This window comes from Phoenix dactylifera, chromosome 12 (genome assembly GCF_051530095.1).
Source record: "Phoenix dactylifera cultivar Ajwa chromosome 12, Ajwa_hap1_PhDact_Kaust_v1.1, whole genome shotgun sequence".
NCBI classification, from domain to species: domain Eukaryota; kingdom Viridiplantae; phylum Streptophyta; class Magnoliopsida; order Arecales; family Arecaceae; genus Phoenix; species Phoenix dactylifera.
The window spans coordinates 29,229,357-29,254,989 of NC_143201.1; the positions used below are offsets into that span (position 1 = coordinate 29,229,357).

Sequence of the window (25,633 nt, forward strand, 5' to 3'; positions counted from 1 at the left end):
GTGTTCGTTTTTGCCCCTTGTATATTACTAAGGACCTACCTTTCCTTGAGTTTCTTTTTTATCCTCCTCTTACCCTGTACGTGCGTGTGCGTGTTCGTGTCTTACTTGTTTTATTATGAACTGAGTTGTTTTGGAAGTGGGTGCTTCTGATCAGATGCGTGCAGTAGCGAAAAGAAGGCTGGAAATAGGTTGAGCTCCTGTTCGGTAATTATTTGCCAGGGGCTGACCAGGCGGACAACGGTATGGCGCAGGTTGAAATTTAAACTTTGTCCTGAGGAGAGGTTCCAAAATTTTTAAAATTAGTATAGCACGAGTGTTAACAATTGAAGGATTACTTATCAATATGTTTTGCTCTGTAATATTTTTGTTATTAATTCAGCTTGTATTAGAGGTTACGTAATAATCTATATTACTCTGTATTTTTTTTTAATATAAGCTTAATTTTAGGAATTATGTAATAATTTGAATCATCCTATGTTTTTTTTTTGTTGCTTGGCGTGATTGTGATTATGTATCAACCAATATTTTTTTTAAATTTAGCTCTGTAATATATATTTTTTATATCAGCTTGTATTATTATTTTTTGGTTAGTATGAACTAGACTGATTTTAGAAAATATATAATAACTTCTATTATCTCATGGTTTGTATAATTTTTTAGGTGCACCAAATATGATGGAATAGAAATATAAAGTTTTTTCTCTCAGCCCCTCTTTTTCTCTCTCTCTCTCTCTCTCCCCCTCCCTCCCGCAAATAAGGGCTCGTTTGGTTTGCGGTTTGCGGGAAGCATTTTTTCTCATACGAATATGATTTCTGGAAAATAAATTCGTAGAGGAGATTTGGAAAAGTACTTTTCGCATGTTTGGTTAATCATGATAAATTTATGATAAATTTTTAAAGTGTTTATGTATAATTTTTATTATGTTCTTAATAAAAATTAGATTTTTAATATCTTTTAATGTTTTTTTAATGTTTTAAAATTTTTTTGGAAAAAAAATAAAATGATTTTCGTTTTGGAAAAGTAATTTTTTCATATTTCTTATAAAAAATATTTTTCTATAAAATGTGGAAATTATATTTTTATTTTTTTATTTAAAAATTCCAACCAAGAGGCATCTTGTTATCTTTTTCGTTGACCACATTTTTTTCTTCAAACGAGCCCTAAATAGCAAGGACTAGTATATTTGTATGTGGTATATGTAAATATATTTGTATACCATACATACTACATATATTAGTCTGGGTTCAGCTCGACCAAGGAGGGTCCATGGGCAGGCAATGGTTTAACCAATCAAAACGAACCCCACGTACGGTGGATGGTAAAATTTGAGCGGCCAAAACCTAACTATGGATCAGTAGGAGAGGCCTCAGGTAAGCTAACCATGTTCAGTGCCGACTAAAATCATATACGCTCTGCAGAATAGATTTAATATGACTCCACGCAAGCTGATGGACTGTTATTTTTTTCATAAAAAAAAAAATTGTAGCCTCTGAAAATATTGGAGGAAAGACGGAATCGGTACGGAGTAAAATTGTTTCTCAAATAACTTACGGTTTCTCTATACATGTCGGGCCTGCATCAGTTCGGCTGGTGGGGTCAAGCTCAGGCTTTGACTAGAACAGCTAAGCGAGGCTAGACTTGGGTCTGAATTTTTTTGGCTTGATATCAAGCGGTGGCATGGCAGGAACACGCGGTAATACCAACAGTGGTCGATCAGTGGTTGTCATGTGGTGTTAAAAAATAAAAATTAAAAAAATAAGAATATATTGGAAAATGAAATAAATGAAGTTGAACCAAACCGGAGCCTTGCGGATGGCAGCAAGGTTTCGCATGGTGCTTATGTTTTATGTGGGATCTTTTTCGGGCTTATTAGGTTCGCGGAAAGCATTGTTCCTTCTAAGAATATTGTTGGGGAAAAACTCAAGTCGCACTGGTTCGGAGGCGCTCGCCTAAGGAGCGCCAACCAGAGAGCGCCGATCAGAAGACGCCCGATCCGGAAAGCGCCCGATCAGGGGGCCCCAACCTCGCAACACGGGAAAACCCAAGTAGCGCCCGACCAGAGCGCTCGACCAGAAAGCGTCCGATCAGGAGACGCCGACCAGAACGCGCCGACCTCACGACGCTCGAGTCAAAGACACCCCACTGACCAACTGGTGCCGAGCCCTAAAGATGCCTTGTCTAAATATTCGACCCCAGCCTAATTCCTTATAGAGAATCTGACAACTAGATTTCCAACTCCACCGTACTGTGCTACCGTCGTCAAGCCATTAAGGCACGTGACCTCCGCAGGCCTCCGGCACACTCGATCATTAATGCGTGACTCCTGCGGGCCTTCAGTGCACTCATCCATTAAATGAACACGGCCCAAGATGATCTCCGGATCACTGGACTATCAAAGCGTATGGCTCTTCCTGATCACCGGTTCACTCAGCAATTAATGCACTTGCTATCTACGAACCCCAAGCCCACCACGGCCGGTGGTTGAACCACTTCAATAGGTCCGATCAACCATGACAATTCGCTGGATCCGGTCTGATCCGGTCTCGTTCTCCACAACATCATTAATGAGCATGATCGTGCCCAATTATCACGAAGAAGACAATTTTCCCTGTCACCTCCAGGTAACATAATATCCTTCTATAAAAGGAAACCGGGGAAAAAGGAGGGACAGAAGAACAAACATTCTCCTCTTTTACCACACTCATATACTAGCCCTCTCTGACTTAAGCATCGGAGGGCCGGCGCCGGAGATTCCGGCCACCGGCTTTTTGCAGGACTCTCCAGGAGGACGCCACCATCTGACGCGCCGCCGCCCACCGTTCCAGCAGCGGAGCTCCTCCCCTCTCAGCTCGCGGCCGCTCCTAGGTCCAATTTCCAGCAACAAATATGATTATTGGGAAATAAATTCGTAAGAAGAGAATGTTTACGAAAATATTTTTGGCATGTTTGATTGATCATTAGAAAGTAACAAATTTTTAAAATGTTTATGTTTGGTTGGCTATTCATTTTTCTAAAAAAGTTATGTATAATTTCCATTATGTTTTTAATAAAAATTAAGTTTTTAATATTTTTTAATGCTTCGTTAATGTTGAAGGTTTTTTTTAGAAAAAAATAAAAATAGAGTGATTTTCGTTTTATGAAAAAGTAACTTTTTCATAAAACGTGAAAATCATATTTTCATAAAAATATAATTTTTTTATTTTTTTTAAAATTTCAATCTAACAAGAGATATTTTATTATTTTTTTTTTCTTTTTTCCGCGGACCAAATGGGCTGGTGGTCAACCGCACGCACGTTGAAATGGTGAAGTCATGTTTTCAAGGAGAACAAGCGGACGGCAGGACGTCAGTGGACGTGATAGGCCTATTGGGGCCGACCATCGAAAGTTTTCGGATTGCTGTTTTTTTTTATATATATATTTATGACAAACGAGGTGGGCAAAGCAGCTGCCCAACTTTTATTGAAGAGCAAAATTAATTATAGTAAAAAAAAAGTTACAGTAGCAAGTATAGATTAGATCAGCTGAGTAGACAACATAATAGAAACCGAGCAGTTAAGCAGCTGTAGAAATAGAAAAGCAAAAAAAAATTAAACAAATGAATGGTACAACTTTAGCTCAACAAAATTAAGTTATTTATTTGCTCAAGTATCAATGTCGAACCCTATTTATCTGTTTGGTAGAGTAGGTAATTTTTTTATTTTATGTTAGGTTTTTGTGTACTCAAGTACCGTTGTCGCGTTATATTTATTTGTTTGGTAGGATTGGTAATTTTTTTATTGTTTGGTAGGATAGGTAATTTTTTTATTTTATGTTAGGTTTTTGTGTACTCAAGTACCGATGTCGCGTTCTATTTATCTGTTTAGTAGGATAGGTAATTTTTTATTTTGCGTTAGGTAAGCGATTTTACGTTATAAAGGTTGGACTATAAATAAAATAGTTGTAAATATTTTTTACCATAAATAATTGTTTATTTATAAAAATTTTGATACATATTTTTTTGGCATGATCATGAAATGACACTAGTGAGCATCATGATCATTAGCCGATGGTGCAGCTTTAGAAAAATTTCTCTTTTTTTAATCCAAGTATAGTTTGCTAAAAGATAAAATCTTCTTCAGATGACAGTAAAAAATTTGCACTTCAAAAACAAATGATTTATAGATTGGACAAAGTGGCAACACGATGCACATCATTTCATATTTTTTTCAAAACTTTTTTTAATGCTATCCTTAGTATTGTACCATTTTTTCCAACAAAATTATAGGGAGTATTTTACTTTAAGTGTGGCACTGGAAGGTTCTAAAGTAAGAAGGCAGTTGTACTTTATTCCTTTAGAATTGATGAGTTGATAGTAGGATGCGGAGGTGAACGTTGTTTTACTGCTTAGTTTTCAAATATTTTTATCCTCATCTCTATTAAATATTATCAAAATAAGCAAAGAGAACAATTGATTTTGCTGTTAGAAGATCTTTGCCAATTGCTTGCTCGATTGTTTAAGTTTTCACAATATAGTTTTGCAATTTAAAAAATTAGATATAGTGCCATTTTTTTTTGTGTTGCGAGCATAAAGGGTAGGGAGGATCAATTTGAGTGGTGCATTTCAAAGCTAGTTCTTTCCAAAAAGAAGTGTTTTGGTGGTTGGCGATCTTGAAGTGAATTCGATTCCAGAAGGCCAGGAGAGAATAACATCTTTCCAAATGTTAGAGCATCTTTTTGGCGGTTTCCAACACATTAATAGTTTTACTTTTTTATAATATGCAAATTTAATTTGCTTTCTCCAAATACCTGGGTTTTTCACAATTGACGTTCAACCCCATTTTGCTAAAAATGCATTACTAAACTATTGAATGTCCTTGATTTCTAGCACTCTTTCATTTGCAAGCAAACAGTCTTTCAACCTTATAAAAGAAACTGTGAGTGATAAATATACTAGTCCAGGATAAAGCTCACCTACATTTGCCAATTCTTTTGGTCACCCAAGCTGGAGACATGAAGTATAGAGGCAAGAATTGAATTGATCAAGGTAGTCCTACCTCTAAAAGGCATATACTCGCTTTTTCATAAAGCCAATCTATTCTCACTGCCAATCCAACTTAAGAAGATTTTGCACCATTGAGTGGCAAACCCAAGTACTTGAGAGGGGTTGAAATCTCAAGATAATTAGCCACCTACCACACTGTAGCTCTTCTTCATGTCTATGGCCGATGTAAGAGATTGAGCTTTTTTGAAAATTAATGGATAACCTTCATATTAGCTCAAAACAAGAGTGGATGGTTTTCAATACCGTATAATAATCTTTTTTTGTGTTAAGGAAGACCAATGTATCGTCCGCATATTGCAATAGTTTAGTGTCTCCACAAATCCATGGGTTCCCCAATTCCTTATAATTTTTTTTCTTGAAGCCACAACGTTAAGCATTCTACAAAGTGGATCCACTGCAAGTATGAACAAGAAAGAAAAGAGTGGGTCACCTTCATGAGCCCCCGCTTGCAGAAAATCCAGTCACTAAGCTCTTTGTTCCCGTTGACCACAATTATGGATGAAAGTAGTAGATTGGAGATCCAATTAATCCATCTTATGGGAAAACTTCTCTTAACAAGATGTCTAATAAGATAAGAGGGGCTAACTCTATAAAAAGCCCTTATGAAGTGAAGTGTGCAAATCGCCTCCTCAATGCTCGATCTTCTTGAGTGGTGCAGAATTTCATTGGCATATAGAAAATTGTCCTTCATGTACTTTTCTTTAATGTTGGCTGTGTGAGCGAGATCAATGAGATCATTAAAAAAAGGCTAGAGACAGTTGGACATACCCTTCCATATGATTTCGATGCAGCTATACGCAAGACTGATGCGCCGGAAATCGGAAGGGTCTTTTGTTGCTTCTTTCTTTGGAATGAGGGCGAGTAAGGCATAATGGAATCCTGCAAGGTCCAGATTTCTACTGTAGAGTTGCCGAAAGAGAGAAAAGATATTAATTTTTATCAAGTTCCAGAATCTTTGGAAGAAGTAGAGAGAGAAGCTGTTAGGCCTTGGACTTTTATCTCCTTTGAAGCTAAACACAGTATCCTTCACTTTTTTGAAGGAGAAAGCAGCCTCCAAAACATCCAACACTAGTGAAGAAATGGAATAAAGTCGATCCCAATCAAGATTAAACTCTATCATAGCAAAAAAATATTAAATGGATCAGACCTACTGTGGATCCAAGATAAAATCATCCAAACGTGTGTTGCTATCGCACATTAAAAGAAGAAGCATGGGGATAGAGGGGACGGGACAGATTGATTTCATCCTAAATTTAATAATTTCTTGGTCACGATAGCTCTATGAAAGATACATGACTCTTTACCGGTCCATTGCTTGCTAGCTTGCGGGCCACCCGATGATTTGAGTTCGGAGGGGTGATACCATCATCGCCGCGGTCGGTTTATTTCCATTTCCGTCATTGTTGATTAGAAAAGATAAGCTTTCCACCTTAAGCAGGGCGTCCAAGTCCCCCATCGAACTAATCTCCATCTCTCTCTTGGGTACCCCCACCCTCTGGTTATTTTAAGATGAATTTTGATGGTGGTATGGCTATGAATAGAGCTTCTGGAGGAGTGGGCTTTGTTATTAGGGACCAGCATGGTAGATTGATTGCAGCTGGAGGTTAGAGCACACCAGGATTGACGGTTGTTGGGCAGAGCTACAAGTTGCCTGGGAGGGCATCCGATATGCGAGATGTGTGTTGGGGGTCGACAGATTATGCATTGAGGGAGACTCTGCCACGGTGATTGACTGGATACGGGGAGTCAATAGATATGGTGACGACCACCCTTTGATTTGGGATACTCGCAGACTAGTTCAGGAGATGTTAGCTGTCCAGATTGGTCATGTGTATCGTGAGGTGAACAGAGCTGCAGACTGGGTCGCCTCATATGTGGCTCGTCATTCTAGGGACGTCATCTGGACTAGTCTAGCAAGCGTTCTCCATTTGTTGCATTGCTTACTTTCTCTTGACTTGGCAGGATGTACTCAATTTTGACTTATTGGAAATGAAATGCCTTTTTGACCAAAAAAAAAAAAAACCACTAATCTCTATCGAACAGCCTTAACACCAGTTAGGGAAGATAACTTAAATTGGAATAAAGAAATGGGGGAACCACCAATTAGAGAAGATACAAGGCATGGCTCATAAAAAATCCAACTAGATGAATCAGACTTCTTCTATCAATGCTATCGCCTACATTAGCTGACCTGTAACCCATTACTTGCTAGGACCTGTAGCTCATCTTGGATGTTTGCGAGGTCAAATATGTAGACGAAGTTTCCATAGCACATAGAAATATTTATGGACAATGTCTTCTTCTGGACTAAGGAAGGCAAATAATTTTTGTCAGGAGATAAGGCCCAAAATTTGTACCCAACAAAAGGTCCGTATCATCGGCATGACGATATTTGTCGGCTTAGGAGAGACTTTATCTCTTTAGGGTTCTGAATTTTGATTCTAAAATAATTCTTTCTAGATATCGAAAATTGAGATTAAATTTACTGTAGAAGGTAGGCATAGCTATATTTTCAGAAAATGAGAAGGGGATAAGAAGCAATGTTAAAAAAATATTTTAGGGAGGCGGACAAGTGGTAGATTGGATCACCTTTTTTTTTTTTTTGCTGAGGCCGGTGGACATAGTCTGATACCGCCTCTTATGTTTGTATACTTTTTTTTTTTTTTTTTACTCTTCTGGTTCTGGTTGTGCTTATATTAGATTAATATGAGCAACTATTGTACTGGATTCAGCTCCACCAGAATTTTAAAATATATATATATATATATATATATATATATATATATATATATATATATATATATATATATATATATATATATATATATATATATATATATATATATATAAGAAGTAGAAAATTCCGAATGGAGTTGCAAGTTGGAGCCTCGCCACGTCCGCCTCTACTTTGTTCTTATCCTCTTCCCCGGCTGTAGCAGTCGTCAGAAAGAGAATAAATTATCACATCCAATCCAAATCCTCAAGTATATCCTCTTTCCCGGCTATCGTGGTTCCCACAAATAGGAGAAATTATTACATCCAATCCAGATTGGTTAAACGATTAGGCTGTTTCACCGGACCTGGTCCATCTAACAACGAGGACAGAAACAGATCTTTTCTAAATATTGAGGACAGAAACATAGCCTTCAGCGTGACCTCAGAAACAGACTTGAAGCCTGCGCAACTGCGGGCCCCAATATGTCGGCTATGTACGTGATGGTGTAAGTAGAGAGCCATCACAAGAACCACATCCATCCATACGGTGGGCTTCTTTATTACTGTGTGCAGTGATGTAAATAAACAAATCCAATAATACTAGATTGCTGTGATATAAATAATCGAATCAAATAATTCTGGATCTAATAATTTTATTCTTTTATATCCTCCTGTTGTTTCTCCATATCAATGATTGCTGGTTTTTTATTTCACCGACTCCTCCCAAATTTGCAAAACGAATGGGAAAATTCGACATTCTCTCTGTACTCTTCTTTACAGCTATTTAATTGCCGCTTTTATTAAAAAAAAAAATTCGGCATAAAAAAATTGCCGAAAGCTAACAGCGTTCCCAAAGATATTTTTTTTCCCCTTCTTCCTCCCACGCTCTCTCTCCAACTAATGATCGCAAACCTTTTCCTTTTCTTGATAACCATAGTAAAAAAAGTTCTCCACCCTTCCACCGCTTTCTTCCCGTTCCTTGACATGCGGTAGAACGGCGGCGCACATGGTGGCGGTGAGGCTCCGTCCGATCGGCACCGTCGACGACCGCATACGAAGGCGGACCAAGATAGCACCACCACGACCACCGGCGGCGACGGTGGAAGAAGGCATGGGGAGCTTCCACGAGCGGATGATCGACGAGTCCCTCACGTCCCGCTACTCGGATTGGATCGTGGAGGCGTTGGACGAGCTCCCGGACAACTTCTTGATCACAGATCCGGGAATCTCCGGCCATCCGATCGTCTTCGCCAGCCGCGGGTTCCTCGCCATGTCGGGATACGCCCGGGAGGAGGTGGTGGGCCGGAACGGGAGGATCTTCCAGGGGCCCGCCACCGAGCGGCGGTCGGTGATGGAGATCCGGGAGGCGATCCGGGAGGAGCGGACGCTCCAGATTAGCTTGCTCAACTACCGGAAGGATGGGACGCCGCATTGGATCTTGTTCCACCTGTGCCCTGTCTTCGGGATGGAGGATGGGCGGGTGATCCACTTCGTCGCCGTTCAGGTGCCGATCCCGAGGCGGTCGAGATGCGCGAGGTCGGGGGCGAATGGAATGGTGTATGGGGCGTGCCGGAATGAGGTGCGTTTGGATGACGATTACGCGTGTAATCTTGCAGTGGATTCGGTTATTGATATGGATAACAAAGGTAGTTCAGTTTCTTGGCCTGAATGGATCGTCTTTGGTTTCGTTTTGGTTCTTATTGAAACATATTGATGCTGATTAGATCTTTAGTTATTGAGTAGTAATTATTACAAGACCTCTATTTAGATTTGAATGCAAAAAGATTCTTTTTTGAGAAGCAAAAAGATTAAATCATCTTGCCCCAAATATTTTTACTTGTTGATTCTATTGGATTGGATGCTAGTTCTTATTCTTGGTTAAACTGGATTTTTTTTTTTTTTAGATCCTCACTACTTGGTTGATTATTACAGCTTTGGAGGCTGAAGAGTCTCGTAAAGCGAGTGTTTGGGAGAAGGAGAAAGCATCGAATGCTGCTAACAGCATCTTATCAACACTGACTCACTATAGCAAGCTTACGGGGAGAGTGGTCTGCACGAAGAGATGCAGTTCAGCTGGCATTGCGCCTCTCAGTTCATCCCTGAATATATCTCTCGGTAGAATCAAACAGAGCTTTGTATTGTGAGTTGTTACAAATTCCTGTTTCTGTTCGTTTAAATATTCTTGAGATGTATTGCTTGCTGCATTGATACAGATTGTTTTGATTCTTGCAGGACTGATCCACATTTACCTGATATGCCCATTGTCTATGCCAATGATGAATTCCTAAGTTTAACAGGTTTTTTTTATTGCTATGCCATCTTATTTACATTAATTTGACCACTTTTAAAAAACAGTCATTTAAAATCCAAGCAAGTCTTCTATAAGATTATACGTATGCGACTGATATCACCCTAGGTCATTCAGATACATCCTGTATCATCTTTATGCTTATTAAATAGGTTCCATTCAATAATTTCTACATTATTACGAGCACATGATTTTATGTTTATACTCATACTGGATCCATCACTATTATATATATATATATATATATATATATATATATATATAGAGAGAGAGAGAGAGAGAGAGAGAGAGAGAGAGACTTGATTACGCTCGAGGGGATCTCCACTCAAATTCAGTCAGGTCTAGATTGGATGATAGAAATCCCACATCGATAATCCGAGCCATTGGATGTGATCTATTATCTCCAAAATATTTATACACAAAAGATTATGGGATTTGGTTATCCCTAGTTTATGCATCAAGTAGTAAAAAAAACATGTATCGTTTCATGTTATTTAATTTGTTTAATTTTTTGATCATTTGATGCATCAAGCATGTGTTTAGTTCCACATCGAGTGTGCATTGGGTAGGTCTTGGATACTTGGAGCTAGATTAAGGACTTTAATAAATGATCTTTCAGCTAGCTCTTTTTAGGTGAGATCTTGAGTTGTTACAAATAGTATTAGAGCCAATCCATACTATAGCCATTTAGCTAGGGGATGCTACAGCACAAGCTTTTTGAGGGCCGATCATAAGTTAATCGTGGTATTTATGATTGAACGTAAGAACATTAAAGTTTAAATTGGGAGAGGATGTGAGGACTTGCGTGGGCATGTGTTTAGTCTCGCTTGTGTGTGTGAATTGGGGAGGTCTTTGGTATTTAAGCAGATTGAGGGGCCTCAATTAATAACGTTCTAGCTAGCTTTTTTTGGATGAGATACTGGATCGTTACATGTATAGCTTCACAAGATATCATGTAACTAGCGTTGTGAATCATACTATATAGATGTGAAAAGGGTAGCAGAATAAACATACAAATCAAGCTAGCTTCATGAGAGTAAGTCTAGTGGTTTAGGCAAGGTATGCTGAACCAGTACCAAAAGTCATACTGGTCGGCGACTGGACCGGTTCAGCGTGTTCGGTATCGTTTCGGTACTGGGCCCGTACCGGGAGTGCCCAACCGGAGCCTGAAAAGGAGAAGAGAAACAACGAGCGGGGGAGGGAGGGAGGAGAGGTCGCGACCCCTGTTTTGAAAGAAATAGGGGTCGCTGCAGCGGCCTCGGCCTCCGCCGCGACGGCTGCTTCTCTCTCTCCCCCCCGCTCTCTTACTGTTTCTCCTTTTCTTCCTCGGCTTCGGCGTGTACTGGTTTTCACGGCGGAACCATATCGGTAAGCCACCGAACCGGTTCGGTACGGGCTGCTTCAGTATACCATGGGTTTAGGTATATATTTTAGGCAATCATTTATTAAGAAAATTCATATTAATGATAGACTCAAAAGAAAGAACTTACGACGAAGAGCTAACAAACTGTCTACATTGACAATGTTTAAGAAAAGGGAGGAGCGCTACTGAGATGGTAGAAGTTTACAAGAAAAGGGAGTTCCTAGTGACATTATTTTTTGCACCTTGGATCAAGTATAATCCTCTACCTTTTTTAAACTTGTTAGAGATGCATTGATTGGCTTTAATTGGCTATATCCACAAACATGCAGCCCATGACTTGCATTTGATTTAGTACTAATAGATAAGCCTAGGGAAGGGATCAATGCTTATATTCAAAGTATTGAAGGAAGTCTGGATCATAAAGTTTGAAAATTTAATAGGCCAAAACTATTAATTGTTACTGAGTGGAAGCATTGGATTAGTTGAGGATGTAACTAAAACACGGAAAACAGATTACTAAATTTAATCACCTTTACTTCACTGAATCTAATTCTACAGTATGATGAAGAGATGGATGAAGTTATCTTTAATACTATCAGGGCATGTGAATGATGTAGACATAATCCAAGAAAGTATTACATGATTGTCAAATGCAATAAGATCTGCCTTCTTTGAGGATCAGCTTGTTGGTTTGCGAGGTAGATATGTACAATTCAAAGTTAGATAATGAGCATATTGAGGTGGATTTGCGGTGGAACTACGAGTTATGGAATTAACCCATCAAAACAAAGTGAGGAAGATTTGCCTCTGATGGTTTGAATATGCAATGCATGGTTCTATGGCCATAGACAACATTGTTCAGGCAAGGGTTCCATAAACTGTTTTGATGGATAGTAGTAAGAAACAATTTGAAGGCACTGTTTGTTCCAGATGACTTGATCATGGTTAAGTTCTTGTGGACTAGAATTTATACACCACCCCAATCAGAAACTGTTTGCTGTTTATGTCAGCAGGTGAACTAAGTTGAAGTCAGTGCTGGGGCCCCCAGCTTAGTTGTTTGCATAAAAGAAGGAAGGTAGTCGAATCCAAGAGAATTGCTTTTGCGGTCAAGAATCGACATTTAAATTCTGTTTGGAAGCAGAAGGAAACCGACCAAATACTGTGCTGTGTCATGAATATTTTGTAGGTTGGGTGATATTAGCCTGTAGGGAGATGGACGTTTGGTTCTGTATTGTTCAAGAGCAGTTAACAATCAAGGGTTTTATTCACATAGATGGCAATATCATGAATATTTTGTAGGTTGGGTGATCTTGGCCTGTAGGGAGATGGACGTTTGGTTATGTATTGTTCAAGAGCAGTTAACAATCAAGGGTTTTATTCACATAGATGGCAATGATTATTGATTCAAACAGATTAATTACTGTTGGTGAGATAGCAGATTGTTGGGGAATTGGAACATATACTCTGCGGGTGGGTCGGACCCCATCCATGAAATCAAAAGGTGAAGGATCTAAAGGTGAATCTTCTTGAGCATTACCCACATCGTTAGAACTTAACTGCATTTGTTTTTCCAATTTTTTTATATTACTTTTACCTAATGAATATCATCGGCATGCGATTATCAACTTTTGCAATCAAACCTTTTACTCATATATTTGGAATGCCACCGTAAAATGAATGCTGTGCAGTGCCTTATTGCCGAGTTGCAACAACATTCTTTAACCAAAGTAATTAAATTTTCTCTTCTAGGTTACTCTAGACATGAAGTCTTGGGACGTAACTGTAGATTCCTAAATGGACCTGGAACAGATGCTGGAGTTTTACATCAGGTGGGTACTAAATAATCATCAAACCTATGCTTGACCTGCCTTAAAACTTCATTACGTATTCAACTGTGGAATGATGCTCTCTCTTTGTTGTGATCACCGTAATGGAATTTCTGATGCATTTTGTTTGGCTTTGTAGATAAAGGACTGCATTCTAGCAGAGCAAGCTTGTTCAGTGCGTCTTTTGAATTATAGGTGTGCATTGGTCTCTTCATGAAACAAGCTTTAGAGGATTTCTGGTCATGTGTTTAAGAGAACTGTTGTTCATGCTACTTCCACTCATTTTAAAAAATTCAGGAAAGATGGAAGCTCATTCTGGAACCGTCTTCACATATCACCTGTACGGAATGCATCTGGCAAGGTTTGGTTATAAACCCATATTCTTGTTTGTGTCCATTAGTTGATTATGAAGTTACCATTTTTTGCACACTTTTAATTAGAAAAGGAAACCAGAGACCTCTAGTCCATATGCTATGCATTTCCAATACAGAGGGGCTCAACTGAGAAATGTCACATCACATAAATTCATATTTTCGGGTCAGCTACCTGCCGTCTAGATCGGTCAGCGTATCTGCAAGGTTTCTGTTAATAAGAATAACCTCCTTACTGTGAAAATGCTTTGTTGTGATTAACTTGATTTAACAATGAACCATTAGGGTATAAGAAAAAGAAAGAACTGCCTCTCAAATGCTGTATGTTGTCTTTGCAGATTGCATTCTATGTTGGGGTTCAGATGGATGAGAATTCCAAGTGCGATGAGCATGGACTTAGCCCAGAGATGAGGCAGCTTGGTGCGGTGGGACAAGTTAAGGTTGCAGTAAGGAGCTTTTCTTCGCGTGCTGGCCCTTCGAGGCCATCATCATAGGGTACTTCAGTTTTCGCAATAGCATACTGGCTACTTTTATTAGCTGTGTAATTAGTTTTGTTAATATCTCTCTTCTTTTTGGGGGGGAGACAACAAAGAGATGCTAGCGAGTCCTCATTTTGCTCTCAGAGCAGCTGTAATCTATTGCGTCAAAGACCTGTTTCAATGCGAAGTTGAAAGCCAACCATTCTCAAATTCAATATATGAGCACCAGGCTGTAGGCCTAGCGGAGATAAAAGATACGTGAATTAGAGCTGAAAATTTGAAATAAAGAATGAAATGCTCTGGGTCCCATAATTGTTTCGGATGAGCTTTGGGTCTTATTTTTTATGGTTTCTATTTGACTCGTCTGCTTCACTGAATGGAATAGGTTCTGCCCCTTCTGGCATGACCAAACTGGCGAGCCCGACGAGTTTAATACAATGGACCGGTTTGAGTTGACGTGCCGCAAGGCGAGCCTAAGCTTGATGCTCCTGTTAGGTCAGCGACCAAACCAGAAATGTGACTGCTGACAGGGGGACTTTCATGGAACAGGGTAAACAGACTTCAAAATGTTTCTAATAAATAATTAAAGGTCTATTTGAATATTTCTGCAGTTGGTCCAGTTGGCTCTCATCTTTTAAAAGTTTATCGAAGTTTCTATGTAGATTTAACTTGGGGGCCTGTTGGTCTATGGCTTCTTTTCTTCCTACAGAATTGGGGTTGAAGAATATTGGGTTGATACGGACCATGCTCAAATAAACTTTCCAGTTTATGAATCGAGCAGGAAATTCAATCTAAATTTTGCTGGAGTATCCAGACCGGCTCTAAATATCTTTTGTAATGGGTAACTACTGCTTGAAGGAATTCTACTAGGGAAAGGATTCAAAAAGACCTGAACACTTTGACAGGATCAAAAAAAAATTAGCCGTTTGATTACAGAAAGGAAGGTTCCCTCAATTCAGAATAAATCTTCATTTTGGCCTGTGTTGAGGTGCAAGGAGATTTCAAGTTGGTGCTCTTTAGCGGCGGTTTGTAATAAGATTCTTTTGAGGGTTCTTGATGAGATACAACCAAGACCACTTACATAGTAAAATAACATTAGGATGTTGGTAATCTGCACCGAAATGTTATGGCTTTGGCTTTGTTTTTTTTTTTTTCTTTCTTTAGTTTTGGCGGAAATGTTACGGATTTATTCAGGCTGCAAACTACGCCTGCGGGTATCAGGAGTTTTCTAGCAGATTCGTTTTTTAAATTTCCTCATTTTGACATTGCCAAGTTCTGCTCGAATGGGTCCAGTGGGTTTTATGGTAACTTCACATGGTCTAGTTTGGTTACTTATCACTGGCTATCATCATTGTAGAAGGATGGTGATGTCAACATCGGAGCGAGATATCCTGTAATCGAAGGCTGACAAAAAGTCAAAGGCTGAACATAGCGTTCCATGTCACTGGAAAGAAACCAAACTAGGCTGAGATACCGTGCTGTTAAGTTCATCATGAAAACGATTTGGCATCTAAATCAATCGCCACCGGAAAAAAAAAAAAAAAGACGATTGTGGATCACAAAGGCTGAACATTGCGTTTCATGTCACTGGAACGAATCTGGCTTCTGCATCGGTGTGGTACTCTGCAAGGGTGGAAGAGAAGGACCAAGGGATGCGTCAGCCTTCCGGTATCCCCTCCTGCCTTTCATTTGGATATCTGGTACTTTATACCGTGCATCGATCTGGTTCATGACGGAATATATTAGTCGGAACTTCGCCAAATATCCATGAAATATATATATATATATTAAATTTTTCTTTATTATCCTTTTTTTTTCCCGTTTTCTGTTGTTGCAAATGGAGGACGGAACCTTTCCCAGATTTATTAAGAAAGATTAAAAAAAAAAAAAACAAAGTTGAAGAAGGAAGAAGCGATGAAATAGAAGACTAATGGATTACAAAAGAGCCCGATCTGCTCAGTAATGGCTTAATTTGGTGTCCCGTCTTCCTCTTCTGAGAACATAGATTAGCTGAATACTGAAAATTAGATAAGATTTTAAAGTCTTCTCTTGTAGAAGCACACTCGAGTTTCTTTCCCACTGTACTTGCCAACTAAAACAAGTCGATCCCAAGCTCTTCGGAAGGAGTCGGATTTCTTATCACCTTCGCCTCAGGAATGGCCACCATAACAAATAGCGGGCTATATCAAAAGCCACCGGCGACAAGAGACCCACCACCGGAGTCGCACCCATCAGGCGCGAGATACATAACGCCTGGGCTGGTGTGGTTGTGCACCCCTTCGTACGTGGTTATCACGTAGCTGGGGTCTTCTCCGTCTCTCTCCACTCTCTTCTTCACCCCGCACCCCTCCGTTGAGCAGCGATAGTAGTTCCTGCTTTCATGTCATCCATTCACACGGATGGTGTCAGCTTTAGCCGCGTTAGAGAAAAGAGCATCATCAACTCATGATGTCAGCTTTTAGAGTTCTACATCTTAATTATTATTTGTGGACTCACGGGCATACTAGTTTCTGAAATTATCTTCTTTTCTAACTAAACCCGCAAGATAATACTGATGAATACGAGCATAAAGATTGCACAAGCCATATATCACTTGTTTCCAGAACAATCAAATCATACCTTGGGTTCGGACTGTTCTTCACTGATTTCTTCCCGTATTTTCTCCACTTGAAACCGTCATCGAGGATGTCGATCTCAGACTTTGTTCTGAATGCAACCCTGAACACTCCCTCCTTCCTTGTCTGCATCCCACTCCCGTATATTCTAATCATCAAATAAAATCAAAACCAGTAAAAAATTTATAGCACACATAACAAAAACAGCGTATATACTTTGGAGCTAAAACAAACTCAAAACACCTGCCTGCTGCTGCTATCTCTCGCCATCAGAGGAACTGCTCTTCCTTCTAGTTGCCAAGCTACGGAGGCCTCGTCGAACAATGTGCAGTCCGAGGCATTCAATGCCATGGGACGGCCAGAGTGGCGACCCAAAGCCAAGCTCATGGCCATGGCCAAATCATTGCTCCTCTGGGAGTGGAAGTAGGCCATATCGATCGACCCTTGCGATAATAATATCACTTTATACGTTCACCATATATTTATACATAGCCGTAACACAAGTATGAACTTCGGAAGTAAAGCAATATTCCCTTCTCCTGCGAGGGTTTCTACTGACCTTCCCTCGTTCCCATCTAACCTTCCAGGCTACTGCAGTCCGCCAAAACCTTTCAACATCACGAGGTCTATGATTTGATTTGAAGCTAGAGTTCGGAGATGCTAAGACGCTTCTTCAAGCCGCCTGATCCGGGTAAGGTGGCTGCGGCAGCATCGGAGCAGTACCAGGCTGCTATCTTTCAGATAAAATGACACTAAGTACGTCGGCTACACGTGTTTGGCGTGATTTAAAGGAGAATGGTAAGACATAACGGTCGACTTGCGCTGCAACACTTGTACACTAAAAAAGTCACCACATGATACTACCCTTCTTTTCTTACCGTTGAAGCACGTGGAATTAGGTTTATTCCATCAAATATCCAACATAGGAAAAATCTACTGGAGATGTTTCAACTTTCAACAATATGTGTACTTCTTGCAGCAAATACATTCTTTATCACACAATTGTTATCTCTTCTATCATTCAGCTTGTGAAAATTGGACAGAAGTCGCATCTAATTCTTGCCTCTTCACACCTGGTACACATGCATATACTTTACTTATTGATATCTTGAAGTGACCGCAAAATTAATGTTCATAAAAGATAATAATAGATTGACAATTTTGATTTCAATCAAAACACTTTAATAATGCGCTCCGACATTATACCGCCTGTTAGTTAATATGGATGTTTGTATGGGAGAAAAGCAGTGCTTCCAATTCAAATAATCTTTCAAGATGGTTAAAATGAACCTTGGAGTTGGCTAGTAGAAATATATAGTAGGGCTCTGGCAAATCAGTAAGTAGTCACTAAATAGTGCACATGTACAGGTAAATATCTTTTAAAAATGTTTTCCCCCTTATTGGAGGGAATGCCTCAGAAGCGTTTGTATATACTCTGTTATAGCTTCTCTTGAAAGAAGATCCTCAAAAGAAATCTTTGTAATACTACAATTGTTAAACCTTTCACCGGCTCTCTGAATGTAAATATCTATTCCTCCATCTTATCAGAGACCATGCAGCATCAACCTAGCAGTAAATAATTAAGAACAGGGAAATCCTATGACAATGCTACTTGCCTCGCATCTAAAACACCCTTGCAGAAGATACGAGGACAACCTTGTTTATGGGAATGTTGAATGCATCCAATTCATTTCTGGATATGTGTTTACACATGCTTGTAAAAATAAATATAACTTATAGATTCACAAACAGGGTTTAATACCATGTAAGTCAATGATGCAGAAACCTGGCAGATGATGAGAGCAGGAATGGACACAGTAATTGAAGCGAAATTAGATTTTCAAGCTTGCTCAAAATGTTAGCGAGATTTCAAATGGAAAAAAATAATGAGAAATCGTTCATTTTCCTTCTACTTATGGAGTATATGCTTTGATAAAAATTTAAACTAAAACATGCCGCCGAGAGGAGGCAATGGATTTAGCTTTAGTTACATTGCTTTGCCTTCCTTTGTGTATAGGATCACTCTCGTCTGAACTACAGAAAGATGCTCATATAAGGCGGGCATCCAAGAAAAAAATAAGGGGCGGGCTTCATATTTTGCCACATTTCTACTAGAGCTCATCTTAAAGAAGAAATCCAAAAGTTAGAGACTCCTCCTACTAATAGAGTCATCAGTCTTATAATTAAATAAATATTCAAAGAAGAAAAGAAAATCGCTCATTTGTATCCTTTTTCTTCCTCGTCAAACCTTAATTACCATCGGTCTTTTTTCCCACATCAAGCCGTCTTTTTTTGCCTGTAAGATCTTTCTTCTCCTTTTCGACTCTCTTTCTCCTCCTCCAAATTTCGATTTCTTTTCCAAGATCTTTATACCAAAAAATTTATAAGATCTAAGGAGTGATATGTATGTAGTTTCTTGAGCTAGACAAAATTAGGAAACACCATGCTCTAGAAATTGTGCATCGATTTTTCTATAGATGACTATTTTATTTGGTGTGCATTACTTAGCTATATAGTGTACACTGAAAAAAAGCATATTCTAAAAATTATGTATCAATTTATCCGAAGGTGTATATTAGATATAATTGCTTGGTATATTTCAAAAAAGCTTGTAGTATATATTAGGAAAGCAACGAATATGTATCATCTGATCATGTAGTATGTACTAGTGAACATGATATTATAGAAACTATGTATCAATTTTTTTGGAGGTGTGTATTGGGTTACTGCATGACTAATTTATTAAGTGTGCATCATTTGACCATGTACTGTGTACTAATGAACATCATATTCTGAAAACTGTATATCGATTTACTTTAAAGTGTGTATTGATTTATTAGGCCACTAATTTGCTTAGTGTATATCACCGACCATATAATGCGTATCAGTAAAAAAGCATATTCTAGAAACGAGAAAGATAGAGGATGCCGTGCCGTGCGTAATTTTTTTTTCTTGATTTTTTTTTAAAAAAAGTAAAAGACCGACGACTTCATTAGTAAGTTGTCTGATTTTTCGGATATCTTTTTTAAGATGGGCATTAAGTGGTAAAATAGGAAGCACGCTCCATATTTTCTCTACAATATGATTTTTGTTCATGGACTCTCACGCTCTCAGTGGTCCCAGATGGCCAAAAGCCATCAGTCTCGGACGACCTACTGCTCACTATCTCTTGTTAATCGACACGGCACGGAATAGCGAACGCTTTGTTCCATTTGCTTAAAAGCAAGGATTGCGACGACTACTTTTACTCTCACAAATATTTACCATCTCCTCTCTTGACAAAAATAGAAAACATTTATTTATAAATCAAGGCCACACTCGATTAGCTTCTGGCTTGAGAGGTAAACGAGGAGAGCATGGAGATAATTCAGGTCTTGGTGCAGCCAATTATCTAATTATGACGCGTCTTGTGCATAATCCAAAGCTCATTGTCTTTTTTTTTCTGTTATAGAAATAAAGAAGGGGTTATTAACCCAGTTCATATGCACTGATCACTCTCTGCTGGCCTAGAAGGGTAAGCTATAAGGACGTAACGTATGCAACGGATCTTGCACAGTCTCGATTTGAGGTTATTAAAATGTCAGATTTTGAAGGTTGGACAGAAGATCAAGAAGAGATTTTGATTCGTCATTAACATCCAAAATGATGTATTAATTGGTTTTGAGGCAGCCAAAAGTAATTGATCCACTGACACTAGCTATTTCACTGGTGTGGCTAAGGCAGTGGAGTTGGGCATTCTCTGCAGTACATCAATAGGATATTCTTCCATATAAATAAATTATGTATGCATGTATGTATATATATACACACACACATACATACATATACACACATATATATATATATATATATATACAAACACACATACATATAGATAGATATACGCGTGCGTGTGTATATGCATATATACATATCCCTTGTAGAGGTCGGAGTGCAGCTTGGACGACCTTGAGGTTGTTTGAAGACGAGTTAAGCAGGCTAACTGAGGTGCAGGGAATGGATCTCCTCCGGACGTGGCTTGCAAAAAGTTCGTCTGCCGGAAAGTTTCTGGTGGGAGACCCTCTGATGCCTAAGTCAGAATAATGAGGCAACAATGTAGAAGGAAGAGAATTTTAGCAGAATGTAGTCACTGTAAGTAAGATTGCATGCGTACCTGAGGTTTTTTAGGTTGCTCCTTTATATAGGAGAATTGATTTTGTCGTTACCTGACCTAACATGCAATAACGGCCAGGTAACAGTAGGTAGTACGGGCGGACGTAGGTACCAGTCCGTGTGGGCGGCGGGCAACGCTGGTGGGGTGCAGGCCATGGCGCCGCCATGACGCTGTCAGTTCTTGTTGACACGTGCTAATGACTGATTGTTCCTTGGCTGATTGGCTCCTTGGTCTGCTGCTCGGCTAGGGCAAGGATTGCTTTCTTCGGCTTACATCCGATGTAAAAGGGGCAGGTCAGGCCTGAGATCGAGGTATCCAATATTTTTCCAACAGTATATGTGTATGCATATATGTATATATCTATATATGTACGTATATATATATACATCGACATACACACACATAAGGTTTTAGCTTTTCAAATCATTAACAAAAGTATAAAATAATCTAGCAAAACAGCAATATTGTATAACTAAAATGAGACGGTGCATTTGCCAATTTCTTGAGAGCAAGCCTGGACACAACAGTAGAATTTCTTCATTGTATATTAGATTTTACAGATTCGAAATACGAAAACAATCGCACTATATTAAACAAGGCACTTTTCCTAGATCTCCTAAATACAGGAGCCTTGCGTTATTGGCAATTTGCCGTCATAAAGTTGCATGATGTCAACTTAAATGCAGCAATATAAATTATTATATCTACATGCATTATCAAATCAAAATGGAGCAATAAGTGAGGTTGAAATTATTATATCCGCATGCCTTTTTGTTCAAAATTTCTTGTGGTTATCTTGTATGACAATAGCCACACCCGAATGAGTCATGGAAGAGACATGGCAAGTGACGAGAGTCACATATTTTTGATTCGCATTGAGGGTTGCTTTCTTAATTGGACACGATGATACGCACCTAGCCAGCTATTGCCAGTAGAGTTATCGAATCGCAGTGTCGGCAACGTGACAGCCTAAGTTGGACGGATTGAAGGAGAAAACAAAACAGAGTACGAACCTCTTGCACGTCATTGATGCATGGGATGCAGGGTAGATCTAATGTCATGGATGTGATGCATTTGCCACGCAAATCAGCTCGACCGGTGGAGCGTTTGGTTGATACTGTTTAAAATGATTACAAGGTCCAAACAAACTTTGGACTTATCTCCGAAAGCATTCATGACGTGGTTGGCTGCTGCGTACTACTAGCAAGTAGGACAATTGCATTTTAGTTTTGGCAACCTAAAATATTGGAGCGGCCGACTGGATGGCGGCATATGTAGCGAGCCACTCAGAAGACATCTCATAAACTGAGGAGGGTGAGATGCCTGGAGCACTTTGGAACCTTTTGTTTTCTGATTTGATTGGGTGTATTCGTATCCGTGATGTATGAAATGCCCATTTCAGCAAAAAAAAAAAAAAAAACCCTAAAATGTTGTCATCGATTTCGGTTAGTATTGATATTATAATAAATTCAGTCTTTATCTTCTCTATTACTTGATAAATATTAATTGATGTAGTATTAATGTATTGATGGTAATTTTATTTTTTCAATATATTATTGGCCGATGATCCCACAGTTTTTCTTAAAAAATTAAAGTTTTTAACCTTATCAATGCAAAGAAGACGTTCCAAATTGATTATTCTCATCTGTTGTAATCTTATTGAGAAGTTGATACTTAGATATGTAATATTTGAAAAAGTTGTTTTTTACTTATTTGATTGGCCAAAGAAAAGTGACATATTTTAGAGTGATTTTTATTTGGTTGAGCATCTATTTTCTTAGAAAAAATGTGTAAAATACATATTATGTCCTTAATTAAGGAAAATACTTTATTCCATTCTATCTAAAAGTTTAAATGCATATTTGAAAAAAAATTTATCCTAGTTTCCAACAAGTGGAAGTTGAAATTTTTCATATTTCATATGAATTTTTTTTGATGAAATATGGGAATCTTGTTTTAAGAAGAAAGTTATTTTTTTATCTCTTTTCTTCGAAAATTTCAACCAAACATGAGATATGATGGAGAAAATACTGGATACCTGAACCTCGGACCAGACTGACCTCGATAAACTTAGTACAAATTGAACTTCGGCCCTAGCCGAGGAGCCAACCAACTGAGATAAGCAACTTCGTCTCTGACCGAGGAGCCAATCAACCGTGCCGACAAGGACTTACAGTCGTGGCAATCGATAGTCATAACAACAACTGACAATTATGACAGCTCTGCATTCGGCGCGCAGTTAGTGCCATATGGCACCCACGCCATAGCTATACTACCAGCTGCTGCCTGACGACTGGTGCACATCACGCCGGCCTAGGTAAATGACAAAATGGACTCCTCTATATAAAGGTATGATCCGGAGGACCTCAGGTACACAATGCGATGTCATGCAATATTATTCATAAAGAACTATACTATACTATATCCGGAGGACCTTGGTTTCTGCCAACCTCAGAGTCAGCCAAGCAGTGCTCCGACCTCGGTCCAGGTTCATCTTTTTGCAAAAGATTGGTGCTTGAGGAATGGTCCACCCCCCAGCTACATCAATACCAATCGAAGGGAGAAACCACCAATATGAGATCACGAGGAGCCCACGGTGCATCACATGTTTTGCAACGCCCTGCTTTGACCTCTCGAGGGTTATTGTAGAGCCTAAAACCTACTCCATTGGAACAACCCGCCGCACCTGTGGGCAATAAGTAGTTCAACTTGCTCATTCAATAGGTGCAGGCGTTGACTACGGCGGTCCAGGGCCTGTAGCAGGTAGCGGCATGATCAAAATCGATCCTATCGGAATTCGATCAGCTAAGCCACCACTCTCAGTTGCGAGTGCACTGCATGTGCTTGGCCAACTACTGCTTTCGAGGCCAAGTCTCGCCAGAGTCGACGTACTCAGCAGAGCAGTTCTGGTCGGGATGCATGGAAATAACACTCTCCTAGCCCTCATTTTGAAAATGACTCAGCTTCGAGCCACTCGCATCCTTGCCGCGCGGAGCCTCCGCCCCATGGGGACCCTGACCTCAATAGGAGAATCGAGGAGACGGGCCGATAGATTCAGGCCCTTATGGGACAAGCTCCAATGGAAAACAACGACCTTAACTTCTTCTCGAAGCCTCCGTTCACCAAGCATATCATGGAGGAACCGATCTCATCTCAGTTCAAGATGCCTCAAGTAGAGTCGTATGATGGCACCTCAGATCCTCTAGATCACCTGAAGAGTTTCAAGGCTCCCATGATACTGCACAGAGCCCCCAATGTCGTCCTTTCCAAGGCCTTTCCCGCAACCGCAAGGCGGCTTGGTTCTAGTTCTTAGGAGTTCAACCCAGATCTGTTCGTTCTTTCGAGTAGCTCGTCCGCCTTTTCACAGCACACTTCGTCTCCAATTGAAAATGGTGCCACGATTCGGACACGTTGCTCGACATCAAGCAAAAGAAGAAAGAGTTCCTTAGGGACTATATCAGTCGCTTCAATGTGGCGACACTAGAAGTCTGCGACCTAGATTAGTCGATCACAATGTTGGCAATGAAGAGCAGTTTACGGCCGTTGCATTTTTTCTTCTCTTTAGAGAAGCGCTTCTCCATCAACTTCACCGAAATGTTGGCGTAAGCAGACAAGTATGCCAATGCGGATAAAGCCATGGCCTCCCATTATGAGTCTGCGGGCGAGAGACCTCCTCGAGGAGCTAAGAGGGGGCACGAGGAACAAAAAGAGCTGAGGAGTATTTTACCTTGATGCTGAGAAGTATTTTACCTCGATGTCGAGGAATATTTCACCTCGATGTCGAGGAGTACACACCTCTCACCGACCTGAGGACCTAGATCTTTGTGGAGATCAAAGGCTGAGGCTACCTACACCCTCCGCATCAGAGGAAGGCCCCGATGTTCAAGAGGGACAAGAAGAAATACTGTCGCTTCCACTGGAACTACGGCCATGATACTGAGGAGTGTTTGTAGCTCAAGGACGAGATCAAGACACTCATCCAATGTAGACAGTTGGACCGATACATCCATGTTCAGCATAACCGAGAAGCGCTTGTCTCATCCTTTGACACGTCGCTCCCAGAGACGATCGACAACCATCCGATTGCCAGAGTCATCAACACTATCACTGGCGGTCCCATTGAGGTCCCAAGAACCTCGAGCAACCGAGATCCCCAAGAGGTCGAAGCTGCCTGAAAAGACAACACACAGGAGACGTCATCACCTTTTCTGATGCCGACCTGGAAGGAGTACAAACTTCTCATGACGATGTTGTAGTTATTTCTCTTATTATCGCAAAATATGATGTAAAAAAGAATACTTGTTGATAATGGAAGATGGACCGATGTATTATTTTACAATGCTTTTCAAAGAATGAGGCTGCTTGTCAAACAGCTCGAAAAGATCAACACTCCTCTAGTTGGCTTCTCGGCCCGTAAGAGTGATCAATTTGCCGATCACCGCAGGACAAGAACCCCGAAGTAACACTTTAAGGTTAGCCTTCCTCATGGTTTTAGTTCCCTCGGCCTACAATGAGGCTGCTGACATGCCGGCATAAGTTCCGAGGTGATGGTTCACATGCTCAACGTGGTTCAACCCACCGACCTGTGCGGCAGAAGAAGATGAACTTTGTTGTGGAAAGACAACAAGTAATCGACCCAGAAGTTGATAAACTCGTGGAGGTTGGCTTTGTTTGTGAGGTGAACTATCGTGATTGGCTGGCCAATGTTGTACTTGAGAAAAAAGCTAATGAAAAATGACGAGTTTGCATTGACTACACCGAC

The 25,633-nt window shown here is 39.9% G+C and overlaps 2 protein-coding genes across 3 annotated transcripts; one reads left to right on the forward strand and one right to left on the reverse strand.

Annotated features, from left to right (window-relative positions):
* Positions 1-8,570: 8,570 nt before the first annotated feature.
* On the forward strand, positions 8,571-14,703 carry LOC103709612 (protein TWIN LOV 1-like). 2 transcript variants are annotated; one of them, XM_026805624.4, is made up of 8 exons: positions 8,571-9,402; positions 9,689-9,896; positions 9,989-10,053; positions 13,177-13,256; positions 13,393-13,448; positions 13,551-13,614; positions 13,963-14,119; positions 14,489-14,703. In XM_026805624.4, exons 1-7 carry the CDS (start codon positions 8,763-8,765, stop codon positions 14,116-14,118), a joined length of 1,269 nt encoding a protein of 422 aa, XP_026661425.1. In that variant the 5' UTR covers positions 8,571-8,762; the 3' UTR covers position 14,119; positions 14,489-14,703. The 2 variants fall into 2 exon arrangements, with proteins under 2 accessions (XP_026661425.1, XP_026661426.1); XM_026805625.3 differs by lacking the exon at positions 14,489-14,703 and adding an exon at positions 13,694-13,831 and having other exon boundaries at positions 13,963-14,410.
* Positions 14,704-15,941: 1,238 nt separating this feature from the next.
* On the reverse strand, positions 15,942-17,282 carry LOC103709613 (putative WRKY transcription factor 51). Its single transcript, XM_008795058.6, has 3 exons — positions 16,966-17,282; positions 16,723-16,866; positions 15,942-16,475 (listed from the first exon to the last, which is right to left on the reverse strand). The coding sequence occupies exons 1-3, from the start codon at positions 17,148-17,150 to the stop codon at positions 16,289-16,291; spliced, it is 516 nt and encodes a 171-aa protein (XP_008793280.4). The 5' UTR covers positions 17,151-17,282; the 3' UTR covers positions 15,942-16,288.
* Between the last annotated feature and the right edge of the window lie 8,351 nt (positions 17,283-25,633).

Excerpts from the sequence above, each read along its gene's own strand:
- LOC103709612 (XM_026805624.4), top strand. The coding sequence starts at position 8,763 with ATGGTGGCGGTGAGGCTCCGTCCGATCGGCACCGTCGACGACCGCATA. Across the intron at positions 9,403-9,688 it reads TATTGATATGGATAACAAAG|CTTTGGAGGCTGAAGAGTCT; the intron begins GTAGTTCAGTTT and ends TGATTATTACAG. Across the intron at positions 13,615-13,962 it reads TACGGAATGCATCTGGCAAG|ATTGCATTCTATGTTGGGGT; the intron begins GTTTGGTTATAA and ends TTGTCTTTGCAG.
- LOC103709613 (XM_008795058.6), bottom strand. The coding sequence starts at position 17,150 with ATGGCCTACTTCCACTCCCAGAGGAGCAATGATTTGGCCATGGCCATG. Across the intron at positions 16,867-16,965 it reads GCGAGAGATAGCAGCAGCAG|AATATACGGGAGTGGGATGC; the intron begins GCAGGTGTTTTG and ends TTTGATGATTAG. Across the intron at positions 16,476-16,722 it reads AAGAACAGTCCGAACCCAAG|GAACTACTATCGCTGCTCAA; the intron begins GTATGATTTGAT and ends ACATGAAAGCAG.